The sequence below is a fragment of the Oncorhynchus keta genome, chromosome 24 (genome assembly GCF_023373465.1).
Source record: "Oncorhynchus keta strain PuntledgeMale-10-30-2019 chromosome 24, Oket_V2, whole genome shotgun sequence".
Lineage (NCBI taxonomy): Eukaryota > Metazoa > Chordata > Actinopteri > Salmoniformes > Salmonidae > Oncorhynchus > Oncorhynchus keta.
The window spans coordinates 24,139,911-24,157,099 of record NC_068444.1 but is presented as its reverse complement, the minus strand read 5'-3'; the positions used below and the strand labels follow the sequence as shown (position 1 = coordinate 24,157,099).

The window sequence follows — 17,189 nt, the reverse complement described above, 5'->3', positions numbered from 1 at the left end:
TTACAGATATTCCTGGTATCGTATATGATCATTTTTTATATTGTTTCTATATGTCTGTGACCTCTGAGCTGTTTTATGTGGAATCTTCTAAAAATAAAGACAAAAACTACTTAGTTTTTTGTGCACACCATGGAGCATTTTCTAGATTAAATTAATTTAAACCATGATTAAATAAGCCTAAAGTACAATTTTTTTTTAAGTACAATAAAAATGAATAAGGTAATGGATGTGTCATTTCCACCACTTTCTGTAATTTCCACCACACTTAACTTTGTGATGGCAATGACTGTGATGGAAATGACATTTCTACAGTTTCAGGAGAAAATTGACAGCTTAGCATGCTTTGATTAGTATTATAGCTAGCATATCGTTCACACTAAACACATAAAATATTTTTTTTAATTCAAAAGTTGTACCACAAATTAAAGAAATGATAGCCTGTTCGGAAATGACTGACAATTAAAATATTCTGTACACAAGCAATATTTACCTCGATTTTTCTTCAACTTCTGGACATCACATCTGGAACAACTGTCCACTGCAGCCATGTGCTTCAGTGTCACAATGTTTCCATGGTAACTAAATGAACATTCTCTTGAAAAACTTTATTAATGAGGAATTTGTGTGTAAAAAACAATGTAAAGGGCATACTCACAATAAATATTGATATAGATTTATTTCATTGACTCTTTCTGTAGTACATAACATTATATAATGTGCAATGATTAATGTTGTTTTCTCATAGAAAAACATAAAGCTTAAAAGTCTGGGTCAGGGACAAGGGAAAAATAGTGAAATTGAGTTATAAAAAGAAGTAACTAAAATACTTGATAGGGAGGTGTTTAAAAAAGTAGCTAGAATACTTGATAGGGAGGTGTTTAAAAAAGTAGCTAGAATACTTGATAGGGAGGTGTTTAAAAAAGTATGGGGTGATTCCAGTGTGAACTTACAAATATTTGTATGTTATTTGTTTTATTTTTTATAAAATCCCCCAAATTGACCCGAGGACATGGAAGTGCCCGTAGTTGCAGAATCACCCTAATATCAAAGTCTCTGTAAGAGTGTCTGGTTTCATAGCGTAGCTTACCACTGACGAAGAGAGGTAGCGGAGCAGAAGATCCGGGAGATGGGGTTCATCTAGCCATCCAACAACCCTTTGCGGCCTCTGTAGTCCTAGTCAAGAAGGACGGCTCAAGGCACTTCTGTGACCACCCTGAAACAGTTTTGCATCTTTTTTGGCATTGTATGCATGTAGGAAAACTGTGGCAAGACATCAGTAGGTTTATAATTGAACACATTTATGAAGATGTTACACTATTGTGGAGAGATGTACTGTTTGGATTCTTTACATACAATAGAAATAAGCGGAAATATTTTTATGTAATTAATTTCATTATTCTTTTGGCCAAATTTCATATACCCAAATGTAAATTTACAAAAATAAATGTAACTGTATTTTAAGATGGTTAAATGCTCTACTAACAAAAAAAGCTGTTAGAATTAGAATTATAAGTATATGCATGTCCCTTAAGGTCCTTGTGTAATTGTAATGTGATATTGTACCCCCCCAGCTCGATTGTCTATAATCTATGAATGCTTGTGTTCCCTCATATGCTTTATGTATTGATTTGTTGTGAATAAAAAATAAAATAAAAAAGGCACTTCTGTGCAGACTACAGGCAGCTGAACTATGTGACCATGAAGGATTCCTCTCCCTCAAGTGCATAGATAATGCACTGGACTAGTAGAATACACAAGGCGAAATTTCGAAAATTGGCAATTATTCCTTTTGATGTGTCAGTCACTCAATTAGCCATGTCAACTAACAATTGCAGGAAATGTGGTTCAAAACAGCAAACATTTCTCTCCACCCCATGGCAAAATGTTTATAATTGCAGGAAGTGTTATAAACTTGCAAAATGTTATCTTCGCCCAATGACAAAATGGTATAATAGTAGAAAACGTGCTTTAAAACGGCAACATTTCCTCTACGCCACATGGCAAAATGTGTAGAACTGCAGGAAATATACTTTGAACATTTTCTCTCCTGAGAGAGTAGTGCAACCAAATCACGCTGAGGGCCCCAAAAAATAGATTCAATAACATACATCTGGTGTAATATAAGAAATTATTGGTGCCATGATTGTATTCGAAATGTGTAAGTATTTACACGAAGATTGACCACGAAGTTCGCCATTTCCCCCTTCACCAAAATGGGGGATCCTGTTAACTGCAAACAATGCCTGTAGTACCGCGGGTCGGCCTGGAACTTCGTCTGCAATGAGAGGGTGCAGTCGTTCTGCGCTGGTTCCCTGAGTTAAGGTTAGGTTTCAGGGAGAGGAAGCTGATCCGAGATGTGGAAACTTCACTACCGCGCAAGGCGACATAGTATCACTGCTCGGGAGTTTTCCTACTGCCAGTAAACGTTTGTAGCAGGCGGGTCTAATGGCTGTTACAGGAACATTTCATTGGAAGTTGTGTACGGTGTAGCCTGCCGATTGGAGCAACGTCCCGAGGTTTGGCTGTACCAGAAATGCCTCAATATATTTAGACAGACAAAAGGCTTTCAAGTCATCTAAAATAACAATAGCTTATTCATATAGACATTCAAATACATTTCATATAGTTTTACATAGGCCTATAGACTCGACAAAATAAAACATGGTCGGGATAGGATTAGCCCACATTTCCCTGATATTCGTTTTATGTCAACGTCATGTCGACTCTTACGGTAAGTAATTCTTGCCCTAAAATAGTTGGCTGTAAATGTTGCTTTGTGATTAATCACTTGGAGCTGATGTTACTGTAGGTATTTAGTACAGTATTCCTGCTTAGTTTTTTCGACAACATAATGCAGGATATAGACCACTGCACAATATGCTAATGTTCTTGGAATTTATATTGCTATTCCAAAAGTATACTTAGTATGAAAATATGTTCGAGGATCTCTTGGCGTAAGGTGTTGGGTTGACAGTCGCTGGAACCTGTGCTCGAGTCCCGGTCGAACCTACCCACTGAATTCGCTACAATATTGTCAGTCCATGTGTTTTCTTTTATTCAGGCAGTGGACTGATACACAAAGTTGTCCTTAAAGTAGTCAGTTGTTGCAATAAATAAGGTGCTAGTTCGCAATAAGTGGTGAGCACTGTTTATTGTCAGTTGGTTTTGCATTCTGTTTGTATGCCAGTAGCCTTAGTCAAGTGTTTTGTTCCTTCAACCTCAGTGGGAAATTCACTGTAGATTTCACACTTACACCACAGAGAAAAACATACAGTTACAGTAGACCTCTGTGGTCTGACACCTCTGTGATCTGACACATGTCTAACTTCATGTGTGGGTTATTACTGTACCCTCAGTGTTTTTTATGGAGTGGTCTAGTCTAGTGTGTTGTGCTCCACAGAACAGAGGATATTGCCTTTCTCCACTCTAAAGTAACATTTATGTTGTGAAACTAAATCCGGAAGTGTATTTCCCCAAAACAGCACAGATGCTATGTGAGGAAATGTTCAATCGTTTGTACGTGCACTACATACCATACATAATGGCCCACTGAAACATGAGTAATTCTTCTGTAATTAATGAATTAAAAACATGATGAGACCAGTTCCTTTCTGACTTCATACAGGCTGATATTTTCACCTTCCTCAGCTAATAGTGCCAGGCTTCTACTGCAAGTGAGATGTTATCTTCCCTGCAATCACTTACTATACCATATGTTGTGCTGGAGATTTATCAGGTTGTTTAACTTGCACACAATGCATCCCATATCTTGAATATATCCCAGTGAACTTAAAGCTGCACGTAGAAATGTGAGTTATAGAAAGCATATGGGGGCGGCAGGTAGCCTAGTGGTTAGAGTGGTATCGTGGCCCCATCCGACGATACCCCCGGACAGGGCCTAACAGGCAGGATATAACCCCAACCACTTTGCCAAAGCACAGCCCCCACACCACTAGAGGGATATCTTCAACCACCAACTTACCAGTATATGGCCGATATAGCAAGGCTAATGGCTGGATCCAGGCACTCCGTGATGCATCGTGCCTAAGAACAGCCCTTAGCAGTGGTATAATGGCCATATACCACACCCCCTTGTGCCTTATTGCTTAATTATAGCACCATTTTAGAAACTGGTTCTGATTGACTTTCTACTATTTTATCCTACAGTTCCTCCTCCTGTCAACATGAGCCTCATCTGCCACAATTTTCACAATGTGATCTATTGGAACTACAGTGAACCATCTCTGCAGCCACAGTTCAATGTGGAAATGACAAGAAAATATTCTGGGTAGGTGCTGCAGCACCTAAGAGGTTTCTTAATCTCTCACCAAATAGGGCCTATGTTATCCAATGTAGGTTAAATAGCCAGTGAATATTATTTAAGTCTTTCTTGCCACAATTTCAAGTAGAAATTCGAAAATTGACATGCACTGTCAGACCCATACAAATGTAAAGTCCTGTCAACAGTTCTTTGTCAGCTTCTCCATTGTAATTGTGAACTAATATTTTAGTCCAAATCAGAGGTTGCCACTAACCCACAACAATTGTTTTCCTCTATGTTTCAGTGCTGCCTTGGTTTGTTCAAACACTTCCCTCTACCACTGCGATGTCTCCTCATTTACCAAAGTAATAGAAGAGGGCTACCGTTTCATATTGACTGCTGTTGGACAGAATACCAATTCCTCCGAAATTTCATTCACCTACGATGATACAGTGTATTCAGACGTGGTGGTACAGTGTAAGTTCTCACACTAATAGCCTCGGTTTTTCTAATGACTGCCTTGCCTGGTTCACCAACTACTTTGCAGACAGAGTTCAGTGTGTCAAATCGGAGGGTATGTTGTCCGGTCCTCTGGCAGTCTCTATGGGGGTGCCACAGGGTTAAATTCTCGGGCCGACTCTTTTCTCTATATATATCAATGATGTTGCTCTTGCTGCGGGCGATTCTGTATACTTCTGGCCCTTCCTTGGACACTGTGCTATCTAACCTCCAAACGAGCTTCAATGCCATACAACACTCCTTCCGTGGCCTCCAACTGCTCTTAAATGCTAGTAAAATCAAATGCATGCTTTTCAACCGTTCGCTGCCTGCACCCACACGCCCGACTAGCATCACCACTCTGGATGGTTCCGACCTAGAATATGTGGACATCTATAAGTACCTAGGTGTCTGTCTAGACTGTAAACTCTCCTTCCAGACTCATATCAAACATCTCCAATCCAAAATCAAATCTAGAATCGGCTTTCTATTTCGCAACAAAGCCTCCTTCACTCACACCGCCAAACTTACCCTAGTAAAACTGACTATCCTACCGATCCTCGACTTCGGCGATGTCATCTACAAAATAGCTTCCAATACTCTACTCAGCAAACTGGATGCAGTTTATCACAGTGCCATCCGTTTTGTTACTAAAGCACCTTATACCACCCACCACTGCAACCTGTATGCTCTAGTCGGCTGGCCCTCGCTACATATTCGTCGCCAGACCCACTGGCTCCAGGTCATCTACAAGTCCATGCTAGGTAAAGCTCCGCCTTATCTCAGTTCACTGGTCACAATGGCAACACCCACCCGTAGCACGCGCTCCAGCAGTTGTATCTCACTGATCATCCCTAAAACCATCACCTCATTTGGCCGTCTTTCCTTCCAGTTCTCTGCTGCCTGTGACTGGACCGAATTGCAAAAATCGTTGAAGTTGGAGACTTTTATCTCCCTCACCAACTTTAAACATCTGCTATCTGAGCAGCTAACCGATCGCTGCAGCTGTACATAGTCCATCTGTAAATAGCCCACCCAATTTACCTACCTCATCCCCATACTGTTTTTATTCATTTACTTTTCTGTTCTTTTGCACACTAGTATCTCTACCTGCACATGACCATCTGATCATTTGTCACTCCAGTGTTAATCTGCTAAATTGTAATTATTCGCCTACCTCCTCATGCCTTTTGCACACAATGTATGTAAAATCTTTTTTTTCTTCTTTTTTTGTACTGTGTTATTGACTTGTTTAATGTTTACTCCATGTGTAACTCTGTGTTGTTGTCTGTTCACACTGCTATGCTTTATCTTGGCCAGGTCGCAGTTGTAAATGAGAACTTGTTCTCAACTAGACTACCTGGTTAAATAAAGGTGAAATAAATAAAAATAAAATAAACACTGAGCTAACCAACAGGTGAATATACAGTATGTAGTGATTGAATTGGGGTAGTATCTTGAAAGGGTTTGTAAGTACACTGTATGCACTGCAGCACATGTAGCATTTCTTTGTTGATCTGACCACACAATGCTCCGAGCCGGGAGATTTTGAACATATTTTCTGACCTCAAGAGTTTTTTTTTACAAAGTAATGGTCTTTTGTGTGTTTTTTAGGCTCATTGGATTTCCCACCTGTCAACATCTCTGCTGTATCTGATCAAATGATCAACGTTCAATTCATTCACCCGTTTCACATCTACAAATATGCCATCATCAAAAATGAAAGACCGGATCATAAGGAATTTCATTACACGGTTGTCGCAGAAGATCCGTTGGTGAGAACTGCTGGAAAATCATGACTTAGGAATTACTATATGATGGTTTCTGGGAACCACCTTTGTAGAAATTTTAGATTTTTCTCATGTGTATACCCGCTGCAAATAGTTTTCACTTGCAAGCAAAGAAGCTTTATTTTTAAAAAGGGAACACATTTCCTATATTTTTATGAACATTATATAAAGCATTTTTTTTTTGGAACATAGGCTAAATATATTCATTTTTTTATTTCCCCAGAAAGAGCATCATTTTACCTGCTCCTACAAGCAACACCATGTGTGTGAGGCTGAAATACCAGTCGATGGAAAGATGGATAGGCACTGCATCAAGATGAAAGGAAAAATGAACAATGTTCATGTCTCAGCTCACCAGAACATATGCATTGAGGGGAAGCATGGGGATTCCGGTAAGACTCTTAATTTCTCACATGATGGATGCGTCAAAGTCATATTAGCTCTAAACCACATCTGCTAATATCTGATACGTCCTTTGAAAGTTGTATTTGTCTGTATTGTCATATTATGGCTGATTTTTATCAGCAAATGCTCACTGTACAGTTTTGAATGTGAAATCAGTTTGACTGTCAGTCTAACTGGTGGACTTGTTCCCTGTAGGTCCTAGCTACACTGCCCTCTACATTGTGATCCCTATCGTTGCCATAGTGGTGATTGCGTTCATCGTGTGGCTGATATACAGTAAACTGACAAGCGGCTCATTCCCTCAACCAAAGTTTTTGGTGTGTTCAGCCTTTCAACTGTTTGGCCTGCACTGCAGTGGATTCTGTCATAAATCTACTACATATAGACTAGATTATAGTCATGCAGAGATAGTTTCAGGAGAGCACTTGGTGGTACATTGTAGAAATGAGGAGTGTCATGTTCCAATTGGAGTTATCAAACTATTGATATGCTACTACCTGTAAACACTGTCAAAACAATAGCAAATTTAAAAACATATTTCACCCACAGAATGTTTGACTGAATGTTGCATATTCTCCTTCTCTGGTAGGCTTCCGTGCTGTCACATATGAGTTCAGGTGAGTCCCTTATGCACCCTGAAAGAGACATGCTGAGTGAGTTACAAACAGGTGGCTCTCCCCTGCTGCAGACCCCCATGGAATCTTTGCCAGATGAGACCCTCATAGTCATCAGTACCCCCCAGGAAGAGGTCCTCCGCCTCCCCATTGGACTGAAGGACCAGGAGTGGAGCGGTAGGGAGGTCATGTTGCCTAACGAGGGGTCAAGCTCTTCACTGCAGATAACGAGAGAGTTGGGACTGGAGGTGAAAAGTGACTTATCTGAGCTGTCGGACTATGACTGCCCCCATAGACCTGTGATTATTCCTGTGATAGAGGAGATGAGTCCTGGGGACAATGTTACAGGGTACAAGATCTGAGTTTCTCTCAAGAGAAAGTATGGTGATTTATTTACATATGCTCAGCTCGTGCATCTACTTAACCTCACCTGAATCTGTTTGGGGTAGAGAAGGGTATTCAGTTTAGTCTTTGATTGGTTGTTCTAGACCTACAGCCTGGAGTCCTACCAATACTTTTCCTGTTCCTTTAACTATTTAAATGGGCAGCCTATGGTGGGGAGATGGAGAGGATAATCAGAGGGGTAACCTGGGACTGTTGCTTACTCAGGTGAACCAGGGATAGTGAAAACCATGTGGTCTTGAATGCTGGGAACTGCCCCATTGTAATGTTGAATTTGATTTGAGCGAATTAATGCATTTCCGACAGCATATTTGTAAAAAAAAAAAAAAAAAAGTGTTCCTCTTGTCCTTTCTTTTATTGTGCCTACTTGAGTGACATTACTGTTTTCTACGGTAGCAAGAGAATAAGGGTTGCAAGAGCAGAATGAACTATATTCATTAGGTTATTGTCTTGTGCTGTGTATATTAGTTCTATTTGCACTTTTTACATGACTGTCATACATGTACAATGTTTCAAAATGTATTATTAGGTCCTATTAAATTCAGATGACCAAGTTATACCAATGCAATTGGACTGCTGTGGTGATAATAATGAATGTTGTTATCAGTGCCTTGATGTTTGCCCTATACCTAATTATTTAGTTTTTAATTGTGTACAATTTTGATGCTCTACTTTTCATACAGCTAAAATTATATATATAAAAAAAATTGTTAAGGATTTTGCTATTTTCTGTGCAAACTAATTCTGTTGTATTTGTTTTAAATCATCTTTCACCAATAATTTCCCTTGTCTTCATTTTTTTGTATTTTCTTTGCATAATATACAATCAAAGCTAATTCAATGGATTATTGTAATTACTATGTTAATAAATGCAGATTTGAAAGAGCAAACAAATTGTTATCCTTGCAGGGTAGACTGAAGGACATTTGTCAATGAAATTATATTTCATGTCAATTAAATTCTACCGTAAAGGAAGTAGATATTTCGGCAAAGCCAAACAACAGGTATTGTGTTAATGAATATTGAAGCAGACCTTTAATTAAAAGGAAAGAGCCTAACTGCTGTTATTGAAATGCTTCCTCGAAAGGTATTACTAAATAAGTACAAACTGTCAGATGTCTGTTTACACAAGTCGCATATAAACACTCCCCATCGGAGACCAGGGTTCAGTCCCAGTGTCCACCCTTCCCACTGTTTCTCCCACCTGCCTGTCTCCCCCTCTGATTTCCTTACTGTCTAAATTAAGTTAAAATAACTCAAATATATATTTGAAACAAAAAGTAATGGCACCATTTGAGACATGCTGCTGTGCAAATCAAACCCACTTCTAAAAGTGAAGTGTGAAAATACATGATTGAATCGTGACCTTACTATATTGAAATGACCATGAAGATTGTGAACATGAAGATTGCAGTCACAGGCATAGGTAGTGGTACATTGGCAATGTTAACATAGAAAAAAGGAATCTGCATTAGTATAGAAAAGTATCTGGTAGTTTCACTCTAGACGAGAGGATTCCGTTGCTGTCTATATTTGTTTGAACGGTTTAGGCCTTCACATTGGATTCTCCCAGCAGCACTGAGCTGTGGATGATTCCTAGCCATTAGAGGTCTAACATGATTTTAATCTATATACTTGGCGCATAGGCCAACGTGTAGGACTGTAACTATGCTTTTGAGTCCGCTAAAGCGCTACTTTGTAATGCCCCAGTGCTTGCCGCCCCCAACTTTAACAAACCTTTTAAGTTAGAGGTAGATGCTAGTATAGTGGGGGTGGGTGCGGTTCTCTTACAGGAAGATGAAGACGGAGTGTATCGGCCCGTCAGTTTCTTCTCCCGTAAGTTCAACTCGTGTCAGTCAAGGTATTCTATAATTGAACAAGAGACACTGGCTTTATTGCCTGCCTTACAGTTCTTTGAGGTATATGTGGGCTCCAGTGCCTTGCCTGTAATGGTCTTCACGGACCATAATCCATTGGTGTTCTTGAAACAAATGTACAATCAGAACCGCCGCCTTATGCGGTGGGCTCTGATTGTACAAGGATATAATGTAAAGATAGCCTGTGTGAAGGGCTCGGCAAATGTGGTTGCCGACGCTCTATCACGAGTTTAGTAACTGGGGATGCGATATGGTTTTTGTTTTTACAAACTGTATGTTTGCAATTTTTGTAGGCGTGCGTAACAGTCCTACAAATGTACCTAATAAACCAATTAGGTACATTTGGGATGTCTTGATACAACATTTTCAACATATATGCACTGGTTCATTGGATCAGTCCAAAACGTTGCACATACACTGTTGCCATCTAGTGGCCCAAATCTAAATTGCGCCTTGGCTGGAATAATACGTTATAGCCTCTCTTGCATTTCGAAGATGGTACAAATAAAAATATGCATGTTTTTTTCTTTGTATTATGTTTTACCAGATCTAATGTGCTGTATTCTCCTACATTCATTTAAAATGCCCACAAACTTCAAAATGTTTCCTTTCAAATAGTATCACGAATATGCATATCCTTGCTTCAGGTCCTGAGCTACAGGCAGTTAGATTTGGGTATGTCATTTTAGGCAAAAATTGAAAAACAGGGTTGGATCCTTTTAAGTGACATATTGGCAGACATTTAGTCTCATACCTGCTGTAATTGCCTGATTGTTTGGAGGTGTTATGCAAAACCACAAGATTATTTAGCAGTGTGTTTATAGACAAGCTAATGCTTAGAAGTATATTTATAGTATGTTCCAGGGATTCTGAGAACATCTATTAAAGATGTGAGATGTGTGCCAGTAACTAGTTTGAGTGTTTGTTGGTTGTGATCACTGATCAGGAACGCAAGACACATCCAGCTGTGGTCTACTAACTCCCTCCCTGAGAGATGAGTGTGTCCCTTTGCTTCGGGAGCGGCATTGGATACTATGTGCAGTTCCTTCTGGAATCACATTCACATGCCCGCGGACACAAACATACTTGCTGTTTAATAGTGCAGAACAAAAATGTCATTATGGACAGGATTGCACAAAGGCTGTTATTTATATGCATTGGCTTCTAATCACTCCACCATTTCATAGATGCAAAAATTATAAGTTCGCCTAATTTCAGTTGATGTGACAAAACAAGCAATTTATAGTGTAGAAAATCATTGAACCATCTAAACCACTGTAAAATATATTTTCATTAGCCAAAAATATTGTATTTTCAGCTGTTTGAAGCTGGTGTACAAAAGTAAAAGGTGATAAAAATCTACTTAAGAATGGGAAGCATATAAATAGCGCACATAGAACGGATCTACCGCTTAGACTTGCTTTCAATGACTGGTCTATAACTCACATTTCTATGTACATTTGATTGGGTCGCCCAAAAAGTTATATATTGCAGCTTTAAATTGATGTTGAAGGTTTACAAAAATCATATGCAAACAATAATAGTTTTAAGAACGAGTATTTCACGCTTTGACCAATTACTCTGGAGTCAGAAGTGCGAACTTCCTTTTTGTAAAAGATGGTAAAAATCATAATTTCGTCTGGACTGTCAAAAACACATTAGGCCTAGAACAAATCAGTGCTGCTGATAGGGCTACAAATCATAAACTGGGAATTGGAACTGGAAATGTCTTGGTGAAAAATCATTTATCACTGACGTCACTCCCCGGTAGCAACCACCGCTTACAGGACTGAAAAGGGGTTTGGGGAAATAATGATTTTCCTGACGTGGGAACTACTTATCCCAAAAGGCCACGCTTTGACTGATGCTGCGTTCACAACAACTGGGAACTCCGAAAAATACGAAATCAAATCATGACGTCAGTAATATTCAGGACAGAAAGTCTGAGCTTTAGAAAGATGCCCGAGTTCCGAGTTGGAATTCCAAGTTGGATGACCGTTCAAAACGACTTTTTCCCCCAATCGAAGCTCGTTTTCCCCCTTGGTCCCAGTTGTTTTGAACGCACAGAATTCGGAGATTTCCGAGTACCCAGTTCCGAGGTGTTTTGAACGCGGCATTTGTAAAGTTGATATATTTATGGTACTTTGGTTTGTTCGGTCTGACAGCGGATTTGCACCGTTTGCTCAATGTGTAGCTCAAGCGCACCTAGCAAATGCAATGGGTGTAGACGGAGAAGAAAATAGAGACCCAACTTGGCGGAAAATATTTTCCCTCCAGCAGGTGACGTTTTTTCGTTGTATGGGAGGTCAGTGAGAGTGTCGAATTTGGTCAACAACAAACATGAATGGCTTATTTGCTACGTGAGGTTTATTTGATAAAATAAAATGTTCGTAATGCTTAAGTTGTTACGAGTGTACTGATATAAGTAGGACACGTGACATCCCGGCAACTTTGAGAAAAAACACTTTATATTGGAGTTGTCTCGAGGATGCCTATGCATATTCATGATATGAGTCTCTCCATTGAGCGCATGCAGTTTGACGTCAACAACCCTCGTCGAATTGAGTTCCACAGTTCGAGTCATAATACCTATACAACGAGCGGTAAAAACCCGGAAATTATTCCAATTGTTTTTCCAAGATACATTTTCCGTGGGGGGTTTTAGAACTACTTTATGGAAGGGCTATGTGTAGTGTCTTAACACTTAGTACTTATTTATGTAATAAGAAAGACTCGGAATACAAGCAATTGAACTGGAGCTTCACATTTACTCAAACGGGTTAGTACCAGAATAACAGAACAACACTGCGCATGACCAAGGGTGCTCCATCCTTAAAGGGGACATCAGTAATTAACAGAACATAACACTATGTTTCAAAACGTTTGTATTACGTTTTGCCTATAATGAAGCGCTAATCAGCCGCTAATGTGGCTATCATACAGAACTACACTTCCTGTCGCAACCTTTGACGTCATCACTTAAGAAGGGTAGGAAAAACCTCCACATTTCTCCATGCAAACTCATTGCAAAGTAACCTAGCAAGTAGATATTATAGCCTTTTAACTATTTTGTTTAGGTAAAATCTGTGGTTAACTAGATGCGCCCACCAGACAATAGTTAAGTTAGCTAGCTGTATCCCGGCACTGGTGGGCTAACATTAGCTTGCATGTCACTAACGTAAACTCACCCCATTCCGTACAAATGTGCGCATCCGCAACATTCAAACGAGGCTACCAAGTGGGACTGTGTTGACGTCAAAATCGGGGGTGTGAACTAGGTTTCTATTCAAGCGTTGATCGACATGGTAATGGCTCTATAGTATTGGAGAAAAGTTGAGAACTGACCCTCCGTTACATCTTGACGTATCGTAACGTACAGCACGTATAAAGCAACTATTTCTGTTTTTACCATCTCTTTCCACCAGGTGTAGCACTTCTATCATCCTTTAAAAATAAGAAATGGACAGTGACGAGGGTAAGGGGGGGATACCTAGTCATTTTTTCATCATCATTGCATGTGATCATCATTCTCAAAGCCGCTGTTTACTTCTAAGATCACTTTAGCACCGCCCTAAACCTGATTCAAATTCGACACAAACCTTCAAATAGGTATGTAATCACACAAACTCTTTATAGTGTTTTATTTACATTTTAGAGGTGATAAGTTGGACAGATCGAGTGAAAAAAAACAATTTTCCCACATATCTCTCCTTCTCACTATCACATTAGTTTCGCTTCCCCACCCGCCATTTAATTTTTAAAAAAAAGACCCGACGGGGCTCCATTTCCTGCTTGAATTATGCAGCGTTTAGGTAATGTAATTGATTCTGTTGGAAAGGGGAGAAATTGTGCTTTACAATGGTGTTGGTCTGGAAGTATTACGTTTTTGGTGCGCTAAAATAAGGGCACTTGTACGGACTAAGGCGATGTACGAGTTTAAGTTACACAAAACACGTGCTAACGTTAACTAACTCAATGTACTCAACAATAAAAGGTCACAAGTCATTATACTAGCCTATGCTGGTTTTCTTTCTACTTGAAAGGAAGGTAACTTGCATTGTACACGTAACTGCAGTCGTTGGTTACCTAGCTCATTTTCATAAGCAGCTACTGCTGTTAGGCACTTTGGTTGGCAAAATTAAATACATCTTTTTTTTCCCCCATCAACATACACACACTACCACAATGACAAAGCAGAAACAAGTTTAGAAATTATATAACAATTGTTTAAAAAACGGAAATACCTTGTTTACATAAGTATTCCAACCCTTTGCTATGAGACTCTATAATTGAGCTCAGGTGCACCCTGTTTCCATTGATCATCCTTGAGCTGATTGGAGTCCACCTGTAGTAAATTCAATTGATTGAACATGATTTGGAAAGTCTATATAAGGTCCCAGAGTTGACAGTGCATGTCAGAGCAAAAAACCAAGCCATGAGGTCGACGCGATTGTCCGTAGAGCTCCCAGACAGGATTGTGTAGAAGCACAGATCTGGAGAAGAGTACAATAATAATTCTGCTGCTTTGAAGGTCACCAAGAACACAGTGGCCTCCATCATTCTTAAATGGAAGAAGTTTGGAACCACCTAGACTCTTCCTAGAGCTGCCCGGCCAAACTGAGCAATCGGGGGAGGAGGGAGGTGAAAAAGAACCTAATGGTCACCTTCCAGAAGGACAACCATCTTTGCAGCACTCCACCAATCAGGCCTTTATGGTAGAGAGCCAGACGGAAACCACTCAGTAAAAGGCACGACAGCCTGCTTTCAGTTTGTCAAAAGGCACCTAAAGGACTCTCAGACCAGGAGAAACCAGGAGTGTTTAAACCCTTTACTACAATGAAGATCTGAAGTTATTTGGATTTTTACAAATTATCTTTGGTAGACAGGGTTGTCTTTTTTTTGCTGAGTTTATAAACAACAGCCTTTGTGCGATCCTGTCCATAATTAAATTTTTGCACTATTAAACAGCAAGTGTGTGTGTGTGTGTGTGTGTGTGTGTCTCCACGCGGGCACGTGAATGTGATTCAATAAGGAACTGCACAGTATCCAATGACCCTTCTGAGTTGAAACAAAGGGACACACTCATCTCTCAGGGAGGGAGTTAGTAGACCACAACTGGATGTGTCCTGCGTTCCTGATCAGTGATCACAACCAACAAACACTCAAACTAGTTACTGGCACACATCTCACATCTTTAACAGATGTTCTCAGAATCCCTGAAACATACTAGAAATGAACTGCTAAGCAATAGCTTGTCTCTAAAAACACTTAACCTATCTGTTTTTCCATCCAAGGCCCTCTTGTGTTTTTGCATAATACCTCCAAACAATCAGGCAATTACAGCAAGTATGAGGCTAATATCTGCCAATATGTCACTTAATCACACACATTGGCCTGAAAATACAAACCAATGTGGAAAGCCACAGGAATGCTCCAAGTATATAGATTAAAATCATGTTAGTCGTCTAATGACTTGCTAGATGTACTGTGGGAGTCATCTTTGAGTGAGGACCAGGATGAACTGTTTCTATTTACTGTTCATTCTGTTGTTTACAGATGTGACCCTGTGGTAACAAGGCTCCTGAGCCAATATCTTCCATTCCAGCTGGTCAGGACAGCCTTAAACAGCCCATGGAGCAGCTCAGCCTGGACAGAGCTACAAACAGATAATAAAGACAGTCCGTGATTGGACGTTCTCTCTTCATCGTCCAAAAGCTGTTTAGTTTGGTCCCGAAGATTTCCTCAGTCTCTGTCTGGTGAACAGGATCCATTTCATAAAGGGATCAGAGGCACCATCTTGGCCTGACTTCATTGAGATGTGCTTCTCTGTCTAAATGGACTGTGTGGTCTGTTTTCTCTCCCACACATAGATGTCTTAATCACGCTTGCTGTGCTGTGTGAGGGCCTTGTTGGAGATGTTGGCTCTCAGGCACCCTGGTTAGGCTCTGTTGTACTGCTTGATATGGATGCCGTTTTCCGGCCTCAGGCCAGAGTTCAAACTAGCCCACAAACTAGCCCACCTCCTGCTGAACAACTCAGAGGTGTAGCATCTCACGCTGATCAAGTGCAACTCTGTAGGAAGCAAGCCAGCCTTTTTGGACTCTTTCACAGTTCAACATCTGCAGAGGCTGACTGTGTCTTACCCCTTGTGTTGGTCTGGCCAGACACATGACATCATACTGGGGAGGGAAATGGGTGCACCTTACTATGAAGAGACCAGGCTAGGAATCATCCACAGCTCAGTGCTGATGGGAGAATCCAATGTTGAAGGCCTATACATTTCAAACCAATATAGACAGCAACGGAATCCTCCCTTTTTCATATCTCCTGTCTGAAGTCAAGCTACCAGAGACTTCCTGTATATTTGTAATTTTTTATATACTGTACTAATGCAGATTCTTTTTTTCTATGCTATCATTGCCAATGTACCACTACCTATGTCTGCGACTACAATCTTCATAATCACTGTTGACCAAACAGAATGTTTATCCTTGTGGTCATTTCAATATAATAAGGTCAGGATTCAATCATTGCAGATGGTATATTTTCGTACTTCACTTTTAGGGGTGGGTTAGATTTACATAATAGCATGTCTCAAATTGTGCCATTACTTTTTTAGATATATGTTTTAGATATTTTCACTTCATTTAGACAGTAAGGAAATCAGAGGGGGAGACCGGCAGGTGGGAGGAACAGTGGACATGGGGATTGAACCCTGGTCCCCAGTCTTACATGCGACTTGTTCCGGGGAATGTTTCCACTACAACACGGCTCTGCACAGAGAGTGCCATTTCTTGAAAAGAAAGTACATGTTATGTCATTCTTTCTCTAAACAACAACAGACTTTAAGGGTACAGATGGGAGGACTGAGTTGTCCAACACTGGCTCACTGCAATAAATGGCTCCTGCCTTCCACTGGTGCCAAAAGTCTTGTTCCCGTCATGGGAGGGAGACATGCATGCAACCTGCTCCTGTCTCTTTCTTCATGACACTTCATAATGAAATGCTCTGCAAATTGCCACCATCTCTGTTCGGCAAGTTGTTTTGTACGCAGTCAAAAACATGTGCCTGCTGGGTGCACAGTGCAAGCACATATGAAAGTAATATGAACAATAAACATGGTTGATGACAATGTTTACCAATTTTGACCCAACCCCTAAACTAAGAAATAGAAATCAGGGCCCGTTGATAAACAAAACAAAAAAAATTATCTTCAGTCAATCGCCATAGAAACTATCTATGTGATTTGTGTAAACTACATGCTTGTGTGTGTATAATGATGATGAAGCAGAACATATTTTAGTTTTCTACACTGGATGTGGACATTAATGTTTTCTGCTTC

At 40.1% G+C, this 17,189-nt stretch overlaps 1 protein-coding gene and 1 long non-coding RNA gene across 3 annotated transcripts; both read left to right on the top strand.

The window, feature by feature from the left end:
- Positions 1–2,355: 2,355 nt before the first annotated feature.
- Positions 2,356–8,864, top strand: LOC118402835 (interferon gamma receptor 1-like). The gene is made up of 7 exons (XM_035801148.2): positions 2,356–2,731; positions 4,168–4,288; positions 4,566–4,738; positions 6,374–6,534; positions 6,773–6,941; positions 7,150–7,271; positions 7,544–8,864. The coding sequence occupies exons 1-7, from the start codon at positions 2,662–2,664 to the stop codon at positions 7,928–7,930; spliced, it is 1,203 nt and encodes a 400-aa protein (XP_035657041.1). The 5' UTR covers positions 2,356–2,661; the 3' UTR covers positions 7,931–8,864.
- Positions 8,865–11,948: 3,084 nt separating this feature from the next.
- On the top strand, positions 11,949–16,811 carry LOC118402834 (uncharacterized). Of its 2 annotated transcripts, none has more exons than XR_004829566.2 (2): positions 11,949–12,127; positions 15,404–16,811. It is a non-coding gene; the product is annotated as an uncharacterized LOC118402834 (long non-coding RNA). The 2 variants fall into 2 exon arrangements; XR_008078462.1 differs by lacking the exon at positions 11,949–12,127 and adding an exon at positions 12,258–12,626.
- Positions 16,812–17,189: the final 378 nt, after the last annotated feature.

Bases quoted from the DNA above. Each gene is read 5' to 3' on its own strand.
- LOC118402835 (XM_035801148.2), top strand. From the start codon at position 2,662: ATGGTCGGGATAGGATTAGCCCACATTTCCCTGATATTCGTTTTATGT. The intron at 4,289-4,565 runs GTAGGTGCTGCA...TCTATGTTTCAG, and splicing joins ATGACAAGAAAATATTCTGG to TGCTGCCTTGGTTTGTTCAA. The intron at 7,272-7,543 runs GTGTGTTCAGCC...CTTCTCTGGTAG, and splicing joins TCCCTCAACCAAAGTTTTTG to GCTTCCGTGCTGTCACATAT.